The sequence below is a fragment of the Charadrius vociferus genome, unplaced genomic scaffold, assembly GCF_000708025.1.
Source record: "Charadrius vociferus isolate BGI_N301 unplaced genomic scaffold, ASM70802v2 scaffold101, whole genome shotgun sequence".
Lineage (NCBI taxonomy): Eukaryota > Metazoa > Chordata > Aves > Charadriiformes > Charadriidae > Charadrius > Charadrius vociferus.
In genome coordinates, this window is record NW_009646941.1 from 1,347,461 (window position 1) to 1,362,501 (window position 15,041).

General features: G+C 39.7%; 1 protein-coding gene across 1 annotated transcript in view; it reads left to right on the forward strand.

The window, feature by feature from the left end:
- The window catches only part of ADCY1 (adenylate cyclase 1 (brain)), a gene marked incomplete at its 5' end in the record, with an annotated part of 154,259 nt that overhangs the window by 39,146 nt on the left and 100,072 nt on the right, over nucleotides 1–15,041 (forward strand). Inside the window, 2 exons of the mRNA XM_009895050.1 lie at nucleotides 1,207–1,276; nucleotides 3,768–3,917. Of these exons, the coding sequence (XP_009893352.1) occupies nucleotides 1,207–1,276; nucleotides 3,768–3,917 (220 nt within the window). The remainder of the gene's footprint in view (nucleotides 1–1,206; nucleotides 1,277–3,767; nucleotides 3,918–15,041) is intronic.

Genomic DNA, 15,041 nt, shown 5'->3' on the forward strand with positions numbered 1-15,041 from the left:
AGGTGTGGAACGGCGGGGGGGGGGGGGGGAAGATCTTTAATTAAACTATTCAAGCCCTGTGTATGTGTGTCCATGTTATACACATCTTACCTCCAGAATTATTTGCTTGGTCCGTGATGGGCATTGCTCTATTGTACAATTTGAGTTCCCTACCAAAACTAACTTGAGACTCAAGAAAGTCAGTGGAAAAGAAGAACAGGAGAGACAGAAATTTGGTTGAAATACCTGCTGGATCTGCCAGTCTCTCTTCACTGACTAGGCAGCCCACAAGAACTAGCTCTCTGTGTTGGAAGTCTGCCTTTGGTAACACCCTCTAGAGCCAGCACAAGGAACCATGCCAGAGTTCATCCAGTGATAGAAAGTGTACCCTACCAAGGACTAGACAACCTTGTAGCTCAGGATGTTGGTACTGAAGTGTAGCAGATATGCAGAATACACAATACAAGATTCAGTGACAACAGTAATTAAAAAGAATTAAAAAAAAATTAAAAAAAATTAAAAAGGCTTTCAAGTCCCTGATACCACTTTTTTTCTCTGGCTGATCTGTAATCTCATTATGGAATGAGAGAATAACATTGTTTGAAAGAGGTTGCAGCATAAAAATATCTTTGAGTCACTTTGTGTTTCACTAAGTAAATTATTTCTTTAGTAGTTCTCTAAATAGAAGGTGATGGTGAAACCTGAAGAGCACTCTGCTTGCTACTAAGCAATACTATAGTGAATAACATAGGAATGGTTTAAAATTAAATTCCTTGATATTTCAGCAGTTATATGCCTCAGTACTGTAAAGATGCTTAGTTTTAACAGCACCTCTCTCAATTTTTCCTGCAGTTACAGCACATAATGTGTGCAAGTTATCTATGTATGTATGTGTATCTATATAGAGGTACATGTTTACATATTAAAATGAAAGGGACCAGGAAATGGCATGCATTTGAGAAACCTAGAGAGAGAAAGATGTATGTAGTTTGCAACTGGGGAAAAAATAGTAATTAAGCAGAAAACGGTTTGTGGAGGGAAGGAACTCTTACCTCGGGAGACAATCTGCCCTACTTTCTTTTCTCGCATTTTGAAATCTATGAATCTTTTACTTGCTTTATCACTTTTCCTGATTCCCTGCAGGCCAGAGCTGACAGCTAAGCCTCTGTTTTATCTTAAACTGTTCAAAGCATGTCAGAAAATGACTTACCCTGCTGAGTCTGAAAGTGGCTGCATGATTGCAGGAACCCACCTACTGGTTACCCCCAGTCCAGGTGATCACCGTTGCTTGAGTGAAGTTGTTATGATAGTCCCAGAACAGCTGGCAGATTGTTATAATATATGGTCTTTTACTGATTCCATTTGAAGACCAGAAACTGAGTTGACTTCTTTTTTTTTGTTTTATTTAGAAGTAATTTTTTATGTCTTGGGCCACTGATATCAGTGCATAAAGATAGTATTAGGTTTTCACCTTGTGTTATTAACAGCTGTTTTGTATATGGACAGGGTCAAGTAGTTGCATTGTCTGTAACCGTCTTGACTGTTTATTCTGTGGGTTCTCTCCCTGCCTTTGAATACGGCCTTTACAAATCCTTTCTATTTTTATTCCATTGCACTTCTAAGAATTAGCTTTAAAATACACTGTTGTCACTACAGCATGATAAAATGCAGGGATAAGGTGAATGCGACTGCATTCATGTCTCTAAAAATAGGATTCTACTAGAATTTCTACAGTAATATCATTTTAGTAGGCTTTAACTTGTGCTGAAATTGATATACCTGAAACAGTTCACTGTGATGAAGCAAAATAAAGCAAGATAGGAATTGCAGACTGTTTATGCTCAGGCTGTATCATGAAATGATATGCTTGTGTACTGCTTTTCATCTTCAATGTTTTACCATCAGTATTACTGTCTCCGAGAAGTGAAATGTAAGTAACTGGTATATGAGATTCTTAGGTTGAAATTATTCTGACTGGTGACACCTGAACCTTCATTTTGTAGTTCTCAGGAGGAAGCCGTAACACTATTCTTCACTGCTGTTAGCTCTTGTGAGATAACTGTTTCTTTTTGGATATCTGAGGAGAAAGAAAACACTACTGCTATGCACAGCCCCCTTAATTGTCACAGGGTATCTTTTTGATTTTGCACTGGTGAGAATGTTTTCAGGGAAGATGTAGTTGATGTCCTGTTGACTAATAACAACCAGATATGAAGGTAAAAGTTATAGGAATTGTGAATCTGCAAAGGTCTAGAGAACCCACCCAGAATGAATTTTTCAGTTCTCCCCACTATACTGAGGTCACAGAACATGGGAGATGTATACTGCCATTAGTTAAACACATCAGAAACTTCCTTCTTATTTTTGTAGGGTGCAACATTTCCCAAAGGCTCTCCAAAATCATCAGGGAGATTCTGGATGTCATTTTGGATCTTTGCTTACCATATTGGCTGAATTCAAGCCTTCAACCCTAGTCCTGTTACTCAGTAAGCGTTCTCTACAATGATGTCAGTGGTTTTATTTTTTAAAAAATTTGATTGTGTTGTTGGCACATCTGGACTTACTATGCAGTGCAAACAAGGGCAGTGGTCTCCATTTTGCATTAGCAGATCACGCAAGAGTAGAGATGTACTAGCTTGAAATGTATGCCTTGAATTAAGAAATAAATGTCAGTTATACAGTCTTTATGAACTATTTCAGGTGCACAGGAATTTAACATTAATTGTGTTATTGCTGTAATGTCTTCCTTTGCTCTTGTTATACCCAATCTTGGCCAATTTATGTGCTAGCTGATTTCTGAAATTTTGGAATTTCTGAGTCCCGTGAATCCTTATCATGATGCTGTGGTAGTAACTAGAGTAAACATGGAGAATGAGACTGAAAAGATATTGGGTAAACAGGCCTTATTGCTTCCTTTCTAAACAAACACTGCATTGCATTGCAGAATTTACCATCTGAAGACATGTATCAGACATCAGAGATGCGGTGAGAAACTTAGACAGGATTGTCTTAGAGAGGGAGGTTGCGTGCAAGCCGCTGTTGAGTTATTTAGGTCAGATAACTAATTTATCACATATTGCAAAAATGTTAAAAAACCTAGAAGGGCAATTGGGTCATTTATGTGTCCTTCATCAAAGTGCTGTTCGTATAAGTGAACTCACCACCTTCTGAGAGGTTTGCTGCAGGATAGCATCAACAATATATCTGATGATTTCATAAAAAATACGGTATAGTCACTAATAGTATAGATATGGAAAGCGAAGTAGATTTTCCAAGTGCAAACTGCACAATATGAAGGCTTGTGGTACCCAGGCACACATTTTAATTTAGTCACAGATTTTTTCAGTGCCTTGCTTCTCAACTATAAAAAAAAAAGGACAAAAATATCCCTACTTTACAAAGGCATAGGAAAATAATATCGGTGTTTCAGGCATCTTGCAATTGAACAAATGTTGAAGATGCTGTCCTTACTAGATGGACAGATCTTCCAATGGGCTCATGAAAGAACTGATGCTGAATGACAATTATAAGCTACAGATCATTGTAAGAGAAATTAAGTTCATCAAATGTGATTTTCTGTATTATGCAATATTGCTTGCCTAGACTTGTGGTAGCTGCTATAATTGTTTCATTGCAGCTGGGTTATGGGAAGGAGTATCAGTGACATGGCTAGTGAGGCGAAATATTTAAAGACGGAGCCTTTTTTTTTTTTACATTTTGCTGAGTAGAAATGTAAAATAAAAATCTGTATTTTAAAGTATTAATTTATTTTTCTTTCTTTCTTACAGCTTGTGGCCAATGCAATCCTTTTTGTCAGTGTAAATTTGTATGGGGTCTTTGTGAGGATTTTGACAGAAAGGGCTCAGAGGAAGGCCTTCCTTCAGGCCAGGAACTGCATTGAGGACAGGCTGAGGCTGGAGGATGAAAATGAAAAACAGGTCAGTTTCTAAGCCTTATTTCTTTTTCTCTGTTTATTCTGAGATGACTGTAGTTATGTGAACCACAGGTTAGGACGTTGCTGCTGAGTGCATGATAGGGGGTGTGTGTGTTTCCATTGCAAAGGAAGGGTGCTGCCTCCCTCCACCTGCTTCAGCTCTTCCTCACCAGTGCAAGCACGCTTCACTCTTCGTCTGCGCTGCACACAGAAGGTGCAGGCTGACCCAAGGCTACTGTCAGCTCCAGCACCAGAGAGGATGTATTTTAGGTCTGAGACAAAGCTAACATACTACTGCAATCTAAGATCCTGGGCTTTTTTCTTCATGGATGTTTTTGGGTGGGTATTAGATATGCTGGAAGTACTTCTTTTCTGGCTGTGTGTGCTATAACTTGTTTGCATTCATGATACTTGTAAAAAAAAAAGTCTACATTCTGTGGAGAAGGGGCTGCACTGATGCACGTGAATAACTCTGATAACAATCTATTCCTTTTTTCAAAAGTCACCTTAGTAGTTTGATGGTTTATTTCACACAATTTTATCAATCAGTCTTCCAAGTAGATTTGGAAACACTGAGAAAAAAATGCTATATTATGGAACTTGCTGTTGTTACTCACAGGTCTGAATGTTAAACCTGCTAAGATCTGTTCATCTGTAAGGTTTGGACTAGATTTTTCTTTCTGTCTAGGTGATACTAGAGGGCCAAGCTGGAATACATAGATACAACTCCATTGACCTCTGTAGAGTGATGGTAACATGCCAATAAAGAACTTAAGTGGTATTCCAACCTTGCCATACAAGATGTCGAGGTCCTCAAAGCTTGTGTACCTCACACACTTTTACTCCTCTTCACTTGCAGTTTCTCTAGCAAGTCTATTCCTATGTGTGAAATAACACAGGTCCTTAAGTACTTTCTGTTATGAACTGACTGAATGCATTTTTATGACCTGAACATACTCTGCAATAAGTAGCTATCTTCTTTGAACAACTGCATACTTTGCTGGCTGTGTAAAAATGGTACTAGGATCAAAGCCTTTAGGTTTGATTCTGGTCTTTTTTTAATCCAAAGCTGCAGATTTTCAAAGTCATAAAGTGCCATAAATGAATTTCCATGGGATTTAGTCAACCCTGCCATTCGTGCCTTTGAAAACCCACTTCTGGGATCCAGCATGAAAATAATGCTGGTTTTTGTGTGTCCCTAGTGAGCACATTAGCAATCTGTCTTTTTTTATATTTTATCCATGCATATAGAAACACAAGAAAGCAAAAATATTATGCGGAATCACGGAATTTTCAGAGTTGGAAGGGACCTCTAGAGATCATCTAGTCCAACTCCCCTGCTAAAGCAGGATTGCCCAGAGCACATTACTCAGGACTGCATCCAGGCGGGTCTTGAAAATCTCCAGAGAAGGGGACTCCACAACCTCTCTGGGCAGCCTGTTCCACATAAGTACCATTATTGTTGATAGCATACCTAGAGAATCCTGCAAATGTTTTTCCAATGCAGTATACAGGTCAGTGAAGAGAATACACTTTTCTCCTACACTTGTGAAATTAACTTTATGCAACGCAGTCTAAAACTCAATACAGTGGTGAAACATAGTAATTAGCTGTCAAAATTACCACCAAAATACTTTCTGTTGTTGCTGTCACACTACTTGCAAATACCTTTAAAACGAGGGCAAAAATTAAGACATGATTACAGGCTACAAAAGTATTCTCCAGTTGCTGTCGCATAACGTAGCCCAAGTTTCCAGCTGGCGACACTCAAGCGTGTTTGAGAGGAAAAGAGACGTTGCTGACCTAGTTCACTTTTGTGATCATTCCTGTATTTTTGTTCTCTGAGGTACCAACATTACATGTTAAAAGGGACTGAATTTTTTCATCAGACTTTCTTGTCTCATTCAAACATTCTGACCTAAATACCATAGCCCTTTTACATTGAGAATTATAATCCAAAATGCTAAAACCTTTCCCTGGTATTTCTGTGCAAGTCTCTAATGGGAAAGGAAAGAACATGCTCTTGGCTTTTGAACATACACAGCCTTCTGGAGTTAAAGTCTCAACTGTGTGAGACAGATACCACATCTGAAACTGTAAGTGAGATTTCTTCCTCTGTGTCCTACTTAGAGTGATTCTGCTCGTATGAGATGCATTTGTAGTAATAGTCCAACGTGACAATTTGCATAAGTCTATTTTTATTAGCAAGAGCAAAGATCTCATGTTGTATCATTTTTGGAGTCATCGTGCAGGAGTTTGCAAGTAGGCTTTGAAAGTGTTGCTGGGGAGAAGGGGAGCAGACGGGCTCTATTTATTTTAAAATTCTGTTTAATGTTCCCCCTGTTATCTCTTCTCTACAGTCACAACAAATAACTGGCCCTGATGATGGCATCATCCATTTGTTGTGTTGCTGAATGTTAGACTACAATTCCAAAGTAACACCAGAAGCAAAGGGCAAGAACCAAATAAGTTTTAGACCATGAACGAATAATTATAATCATTCACTTGGGATAAGCTGCCTCTCTCATTGTCTATAAATTTCAGCAGCAAGACCATCCTCTGCAGAACAAGCAGTTAAGAGTAAATATTGTGAGGTGGGTCCAGTTCCCTGGAACTGTGCTTGTTCGCTTCCTGCTCAGTCAGAGGACCTGAGCACTTCCCTTTTACTCCCACTGCACCATCTCTCTGTGTCCACTTCATTAATTCCAGATTATCCTTTACCTGTACAGCGAGCAAGACATTGTCACCCTGCTCCCTGGAGGACTCCCAGTGTTAGCTGTCCCTACTGATCATGAGAGCAGCCGCCAGGCAGTGCTTCACCCCTTCCCAAGTGAGCAAGAAAGGAGCAAGCAGGGATGGGGAATGGGGGAGGCATTCAGCCTAGAGAAAGAAGTAATCTGCCACTGATTGAGGCTGCTTGCCATCTGATTCAGAGGGGAAACCAGTAAGGAAGTTGTGGCTCACCATGTATTACTTCCCAATGTGGTGACTCCTCAAGTGGTGCCATGCTCCAAGGAAGTGATAGCATTGTAATTCTGAGGCCATCTTAATTTGAAGTGCAACTGGACCATTGTGTTTAAAGGCCTGTAGACTCCATTTTCCATTTTTTTTTAGTTTCTGTTTCAGCATGTATATAGTTTTGTCCTCCCCACAGTTTTGTGATGGTGAATTTCACTCTGATTATGCACTCTGTGAAACAGAACTATCTGTCATAGATCTGTTGTCTGATGATTTGATTGGGTGCTCTCCAGCTCTTGTTTTGTAATAAATTATAAGTAATCATTCTACAGTAACCTATTCCATGCCAGGCATCACACTGTAGACTTCTCTCGTAATCCTGCTCATGTCTCTTTCCAAGCTGAAGAATTGTTGCCTGTTTAGTCTCCTGATGTGTGGAAACTATTTCCTGCCCCAATCTTGTCAACTTTGTAACAGTTGTGACTCACATTTTTCCTTCCTCCCCCCGACAATAAGAATGTTTTTGTGCATATTCATGCATTGGATTTAGAGATAATGCGTATAATTTCCATCAGACAAATATACTTGCTGGAGAGCTGGCTGATATGAAAAGTGACTGTTGTTTTCATATGAGGAAAGCTGGGGAAATGTTTGACTTCATGCAAACCTCCAAAGCCCACAAAACCAGCTTAAATATCTTCACTGGGTTTTAATTGTGAAAGTAGATGCAAATATGTTTTCAAAATAAAGACCATCTTTCAAGCGACTTGTTTAGATATTTCCTTCCCTCCTAAATGTTACTTGTGTCATGGATGGAAGTATTTGACACAGTTATGATTAAGCAGTGATTCAAAATTTATTAATAATTTGAGATAAGTCAAGAGGTTGAATCTTAGCAGCACTTAATCAATAACTGATTTAAAGGTTTACAGAGTAACTTAACAAAATAACTAAACAATGACTTAATTACAGATTTGAAGATGGCAGGATTCATAGTAACTTACTATAAAGTATCCCAAATCGGTACACGTACACATGAACAAAAGCACAGATCTCAAATTATTGCATATGCATATGAGCGTGTGCATACATACACACACACCTCGGTCTATAACCGCAGAGCTGGCAGGTATCCTTTTTAGCTTCGACACGTGCACGGACAAATGGAAGAGTATCCACCTCTATAAAGCTAATTATAAACATGTAAGTGGAGAGGTGGGTGAAGGAAAGGCTAGCCTATAGTTAAAATTTCCCTTTTTGAGTCAGAATGAATACTCACAATATATCGGCATGTCTCAGTGGGCAATAATTGAGGCTTAGGAAGCGTTGTCTTGCCCTGGCCTTCTAGTCCTCAGGGTGTCTGCCTGAGCAGTGTTTCAACTCAGGAGATACTGGCCACAGCCTGCTGCGATCCAGAACAGCTCAAAGGGTCATTACTAGAATCGCTGCTTATAGGATCTGAGATAACTGACTTTCATCGGGTACTTTTGCGCTCCGACCCAGCTCGGACAAAGGAGTATTTCAGTACTTTCCATGGCTATGCGAGCCCAGGACTTGCTAGAGCTTGTGGTCCTGGTGCCCTCCTCTCTGTGGCCACGATCCATATGTTGTCAGGAGTGATTGATTATAGTTATTATGTTCAAATGGTAGGAGCCATGGGGACCAGGCGCACTATTGTGTTCTTGGTCTGTTGCTTTCCACCTTTTCTTTCTTTCATGTTAAACCATTGTGTTACGTTCTGGTCCAGTGTATTCTTATGTGGCCCAGGTGGGGAGGACATCATGCCAAGTACTGAGAGGTCTAAGGTGGGGAGGAGAGACTGAACCACCACAACTTGGTTACAATTAGAGCATGATGGTGGGAAAACAACTGGAGAATAGCAAAGTCTCCAGAATGGGGGATTGGCTATCTTAAATGCCATTCGTGAATTCACATTTAGCTTGTCAAACTGTAGGGACTGGAGAAATTTATTTAGCGGTGGCATCCATCTTTCATGAAATAGTTGTGTACTCCACTACAGTGCACAAAATTTAAGTTTAATACAGGCTTTAACATAAAATCCTGAAGGAAGCACTAAAAACTACAAGGGGTTAGGAAGCACTGGGCTGAGACAGCCAGCTCTGTGGCTAGCTTCAGAGCCGGAAGCATGGCACTCCAGCTAATCGAATTAGTTTTGCTGAGAGGTAGGGTTGTTCCCTTTGCTACTACAAAACCGTGTTACTGAAGTAATGCAGGTTCTTAGGAGACGCCTTGGTGTTGCTCTGCAGTGCTTCTGTACATGTTCACCAGATCATTTGAAGCCACCTACATTCTCGGTGTGCAATGCTGAATTGTGCATACAAATGTCTGCATGTGTATGTGTATGCATTCCAAGTGTCTGCTGCATTTTAGGGCAATATCCTTAACATTGCATATAGTAACTGGGATATCACTGAGTCAGAGATTTGATTAATAACTATTCATGGAAAATGAAACAGTGTCAGCAAAAGATACCATGAGTCTCAGTGCAGAATACTTTGAACTGCTGCTTATGGCATTTTGGGTTCAAATACCCTGCTGGGTTCAGATCCCGCTTCAAAACAATTTAATCTAGATATTACACATTTTGGATATGTGCACTACCTCCTGTACCTTTGGGTAAAAGGATGATACCCGTAACAACCTTCCAGTGGTTTTGTCCGTTATGTTTAATTTCAAGGATTTATGAAAAAAAGGAAAAAAAAATGCAACATTGTGTTTGAATAAAGCAAAGCATGTTGGACTTTCATTTTGGTAATGGATAACAGGTTGCTGGGCTTCTTTTCTTCCTGTTCAACAACCGAACTAAAGAATTAGTTATTTGCACAGCCTCAGGCAGAAGTAATTTCTAGGGTGCCTGACAGCATGCTTATCAACGCATAATCAGGTTCTCCTTATGTTTTCCCTATTTTTTATTCTCAGAATCTTGCATCTTTTTTCATTGTGGTGCAGAAGAAAATATGAAATTTGTCATTAAAACACAGGCCCTGTTTCCATAATCATTCATACTGGCTCTGTGCATCAGCAAATCACCCTGCAGCAAAAATTTCATCTGGATCATGTGTGGGCACAAAAACAGGCTCTTGTTAAATTATCTAGGGTGCAACAGGGAGGTAATCCTGATTTTACACAAATTGCAGGGCAAGAGATATTACCTGATCCTCTGCAAAAGCTAGCCAGTGCAGTCTTTGAAAAATGTAGGTGGACTAACTTTAGCAGACAGGGTGAGCCTGTACCATATTAGTGCTGTGTTATGTGTTACAGGGAGGCTTAAAATTGAATTTATTGTGTCATCAAGCCACAACCTTACACAGGAAAGTCCACCTTCAAAAATCTATTTGTTCTTTTCTAGGATTAGGAAAAAGAAAATAAGGAGGGTTACAGTTTCAGGCTCTCAGTTTGAACTGCTGGGCTTCACTCCCACTTGTGCAGGCTGGCCAGCAATGCCTCTTAGCCAAATAGCAGCAGGAGCAGAGATGGGAACTTGTCCTGCTCTCTACTTCATTTGCGACCTTTGGCTGCTTAGATCCTTACACAGAGCTGAGATGAACTGTTGGCTACCTTTATCCTGCTACGTGACACCCTTGGTCTGTCTTCCACCTTTCTCAGGTAAAAGGAGCTGTGTAGAGGCACATTTCTCTCTCCCACATACCAATAATTGCCCAGAAGCTTTCCACTGAGTAGCATCTGTCAGTCCCCAGTCCTGCAATAGTCATGCACGTGTCTACCCTTAATACTGCAAATATTAAATCTGAGGGCTACTCAGGTTAAATGCAAACCTTCAGGTGGAAGGCTTCAGCTTCGACCTGAAGCCATTAGGAACTGCTTGTTACCCCTTGCAAGGCAGGCTACAGCAAAGAAATAAATGTGTTTTAATTTTACAGCTCTGTTGCACCTCTCTTTATGCAGAATAAACATCCCATCAGAATGCAGTTAGTGCCAGAAGCTGTGTTCTCTGGCATACCATTCGGATTCTTGTTACCTAACTCTGGCCAAGTAAAAGTGAAGCTAGTACTCTGACCTTTTAACCTCTAGGCGGTAATCCTTAGTAGTAATAGACACATACAAGGGTATTTCATCCCTTCTATCCTGAACATCTTGCTGAAGATGAGGTGAGGCTTTTCGCTGGGAATGGTTACAGGGGGAGACCTAAGCTTAGGGGCTACACAGATGTATGGTAAGAGAGAGAAGTGCCTTGTACTGGTTTTGAAATGTCAAAGCGTAGAAACAGTAACAGGAGAAAAAATACACAGTTGTAAATCATACAAAGTACGTACATTTTAATTGCATTTTAATTGTATTACTGCACCCATATGCCTCTAATTTGCAAAATGTAACATATGGTATTATAGAAAAATCTATAAAAGCCTTTAAAAAGCCACACATAACAGCAGGTCAGATCAGTACTGTAACAATTTGATTTAACTTTATTTCACCCCCTGAAAGCTTCCTGATGTTAGTAAGCATGTCAATTAAATCAGTTATAAGCCATTTAATTTTTTGACACAAGATGAGAACAATGGCAACTGAACAGATTTCTAAAGAAGAAAATAGGGCATAGGAACTTTGCTTTTTATTCTAAGTCTATGTAGTCACTCATACTCAGTCTAACTGGGGGATGTCTTGGACTGCTGTTTGTTGCAGGGGTTTTTTTTGTTGTAGATGTATGTATGACATATAGTCAGACCACTTATTTTAAGCTCTTATATGTTGTAATGGATGCTGGCTTATATTGAGTAGAGTAGACAAACATAAATAAATGAGTTAAAAAATAGTAGTTGTATCATTCTATAACCTGTTGATACTTTGGCTGTTAGGAGTTTTGAAATAAATATTGGGAAATTTTGAATATGTTCTGCTTCAAACAACTGTCAGTTAAATTTGCTGATGTTGTTTGACTCTGTGAATTTTTCAGTTTATTTTTGCTACTTGCTCTGTGTATTTTCCATTAGAGAGAATGGAGGAGGAAGGACAAATTAGAGCACACAAACATGTCTTTACATGATTAAACGTACACTACCATGCAGTGTTCACCAGATAACATAGTGGATAACGGTTGCTAAAGCAAATTATCATAGGTAAGAACACTGGCTATAACGCATCAGGTCTTCAAGTTAAATAGTAAGACAAATACTTCAAAAGTACTTTCTTATGGGTAATTTCTAAGTTTAAAGCAATATCCATGACAGTAGTGCTGTGTGGACACTCATGCAATGTTTTTATGTATTTCAGTAGGATGCCACAGTATAAAGTAACGCAACCTCACGAGTGATTCCTGATGTTCCTCCCTCAGCAGCAGGAATTCATAGGGAGTTTTAAAAGGTCATTAGCTAAGTTCTCTTACATGTATTTTTATTGCTGTCCGCAGAATTGTTTTCACTTAAAGAAGTGCTTTAAGTATAGCAAAAAGCTAGCTAATGCTTTAACACAAGTTTGACACAACTTTTCCTGTGCCACTCTTCAAATGTAAGGTGGTTCCAACATGGAGCAGCAGCTCTGCCACAAAGGTGGTCCAAATTACAGCAGCTGGCCAAGCCACATGTGCCATTTGCCAAATGGTTCCTGAGTTGCTATGTTGCTGCTTAAGCACAGATTATCTCCATGGACAAAATAGTGAGCTGGGCACTTTGCTTTCATTCCAGTGTGTGGCAGTATACGCTGTTTGCACACACCTCTTCTTACAGATGTTTTGCCTGTTCATTTTGGTCAACCTTCTGTGGAGGAAAAGAGCTAGACCACATCCCATTAACTGGCAAAAAAAAATATGTTCTAAGGTATTTTTTTTTTTTTCAGGTTTGCCCTTCTAAAGTGAACTTCCGCCTGTCATGTAATTTAAATTCTTTCGAAGGTTTCTGTTCTCCATTACCTCTTCAATATAAACTGATTTCATTTGGAGTTTAGCTTCCCTTCAGGCACATTTGATTAGGAATTTCCCAGTTTTACATGGTAATTGTGAACTAAATCTGAGTCACACTTCTTATTTTAAGTGAGTGAATACACTCATTACTTCCTTAGTGTGTTCACGGTTGGTCCTCGTTTTTCCTCTCTGGAAGGCAATGAGATTTTCTGCTGATGGGTTAGGCTCACTTCCCTCCTCCCTGAAAACAAAAATGAGAACAAGTAGCAAAGGACAAAAGCTTCTGATTTTTATAATCTAGATTTAAAAAATTCTAAAATTTTCAAAGCAAAGTATTATATCTTAGTCTGGAAATTTTGTCATCTATTCCATTTTACTGTTTTGTGCTCCGGTTTGCTTTTATATGGCTATACTAAAGGTATCTGTGGTTGTTGAACAAGGAAATGCTAACTGCTTACCACTTAATATGTCTTACTTAGGTTCTAAAATCATTGCTTTTGACTTGAGGTTCCTGTGTGGTTGTTTTTTCTTAAATCCTTAGTCTGCGTACACCCACTACTGAGCTCAGTTTTTATTAATAATCAGAAAGTTTATTTTTACTGAAGAGTTCTTGCTTGTTCCACCACTTGCAAAAATCTGTAATAAGAAAAGACATGTACTGATATTGAGTGGCTACTGCAGCTCTAAATGTATGCTGTATCAGACAATAGCCATGTTATGAAGCACCAGTACAGCGTATCCTCTGATTCTTCCCCTGTTCTGGACCCTCAACCACAGAGTGTATCTACTCTGGCAGTGAGGAAAGAGGACAGGAGATGTCTGCAGCCTTTCTCCCACCACTCCCATACGCTGGTCTCATTTCTCATCAAGGTGCCAGAGCAGACCATGGCAGATTTGCCACATATCTATGTGGAGCTGGTGGAGATACCTGGGTTTTGGAGGAGCGTGGTGAGGGAAAATGTCGTGTCTTATGGGCAGAGGAAAAGCAGAGCGTGCCACAGTCCCAGCACCATCTCGAGCTGTAACATGTATCATGTTCTTCGAGAAAAATCCCACTAGCTGGGGACTGGAGGATTAGTGAGGGCAGAAGAGGGGGATGCATCTACCTTGCTGAAGGTTGAGCTCTGCGACTTTCACTTGCTGAGGAATACATAACATGCATGTCTAGCCCAAGTATTCAGTGTTACATTGGTGGAACAAACCAGACATGACTGTGGACTGGAAGGAGGTGAACCTGTAACTGTAGAGGAAACTTAGTGCAGGAGGGTTAAGCCAGTGAAGCTCTGTTTGCTCTCCCATTTACCCTAGAAGGGGTTAGCATCGGCGAAGCTGATGCTGCTTGTGATGCCATCTTCCTAGCATCTTCAGAAGAAGAGAGAGAGATACAATGTCAGGATTGTTGTCCTAGTCCTGTTTGCAGTGGAACACATTGCTCTGTGTATCACTTCAGCTTCTATCAAACCCGAGCTCACTTGTTTCTCAGCTGCAGGCCTGCCTAGGAATTACATTAGCAATTCTGTGTTCCCTCTGATCACGACATTGGCAGATGTTTCTGATCCTTCTAATGCCCCTCTTTATTTAAATCAGAAAAGCCTTCTTATAAAGAAATCAAATTTTTGGAACTTGTGCTTTAAGTGTGTCTTTTTTTTTTTAACATATATACTTCACACATATGCATACAGCCAGTGCTACTATGAGGGGATCATTTCAGTGAAACATGGCCTTCTGACTCTGCAAGGGAATGGACAAAATGTTTTCTTTCTACATAGGAAGACTTAGAACAGTATGTTCAGTGGCTTTTCTGTGCCAAAAAAATTTCATCTTCATTGATATACCCATCAAGAACCCACTTATTAAAATCCTAGTGGAGCTTGATAGATAGAAACAAGGACATTTATTAAACTAACATTTAATAAATAAGAAAAACTTTGAAAACTGCCATTTGACTTTTTTTTCGTTTTCCTAGCAGATATTTTCAACTATACCATATTACTGTTTTCTCATACCCACTAACTTTCTCTAAATGTTTCCATGGTTGGTAGGTAGCATGTCTTTGTTGACCCATACATCTTTTGAACAGAACACTGACCAAGACTAAAATAAGAAATTTGTGTTGAGACTATATGCTTTACCTCCGAACTCCAGTTCCTCAAAAGAAGAGTACCCAGTTGGAGTATATTTGAAACGTGTGTTTTAAGGATACGATTCCATAATTGCTGATCATTCTGTCACTGGTGGTTGCACCCAGGGAAGTTTTCAGACCTCTCTTTTCCTTCCTTGTGTTCACTGCAGAAA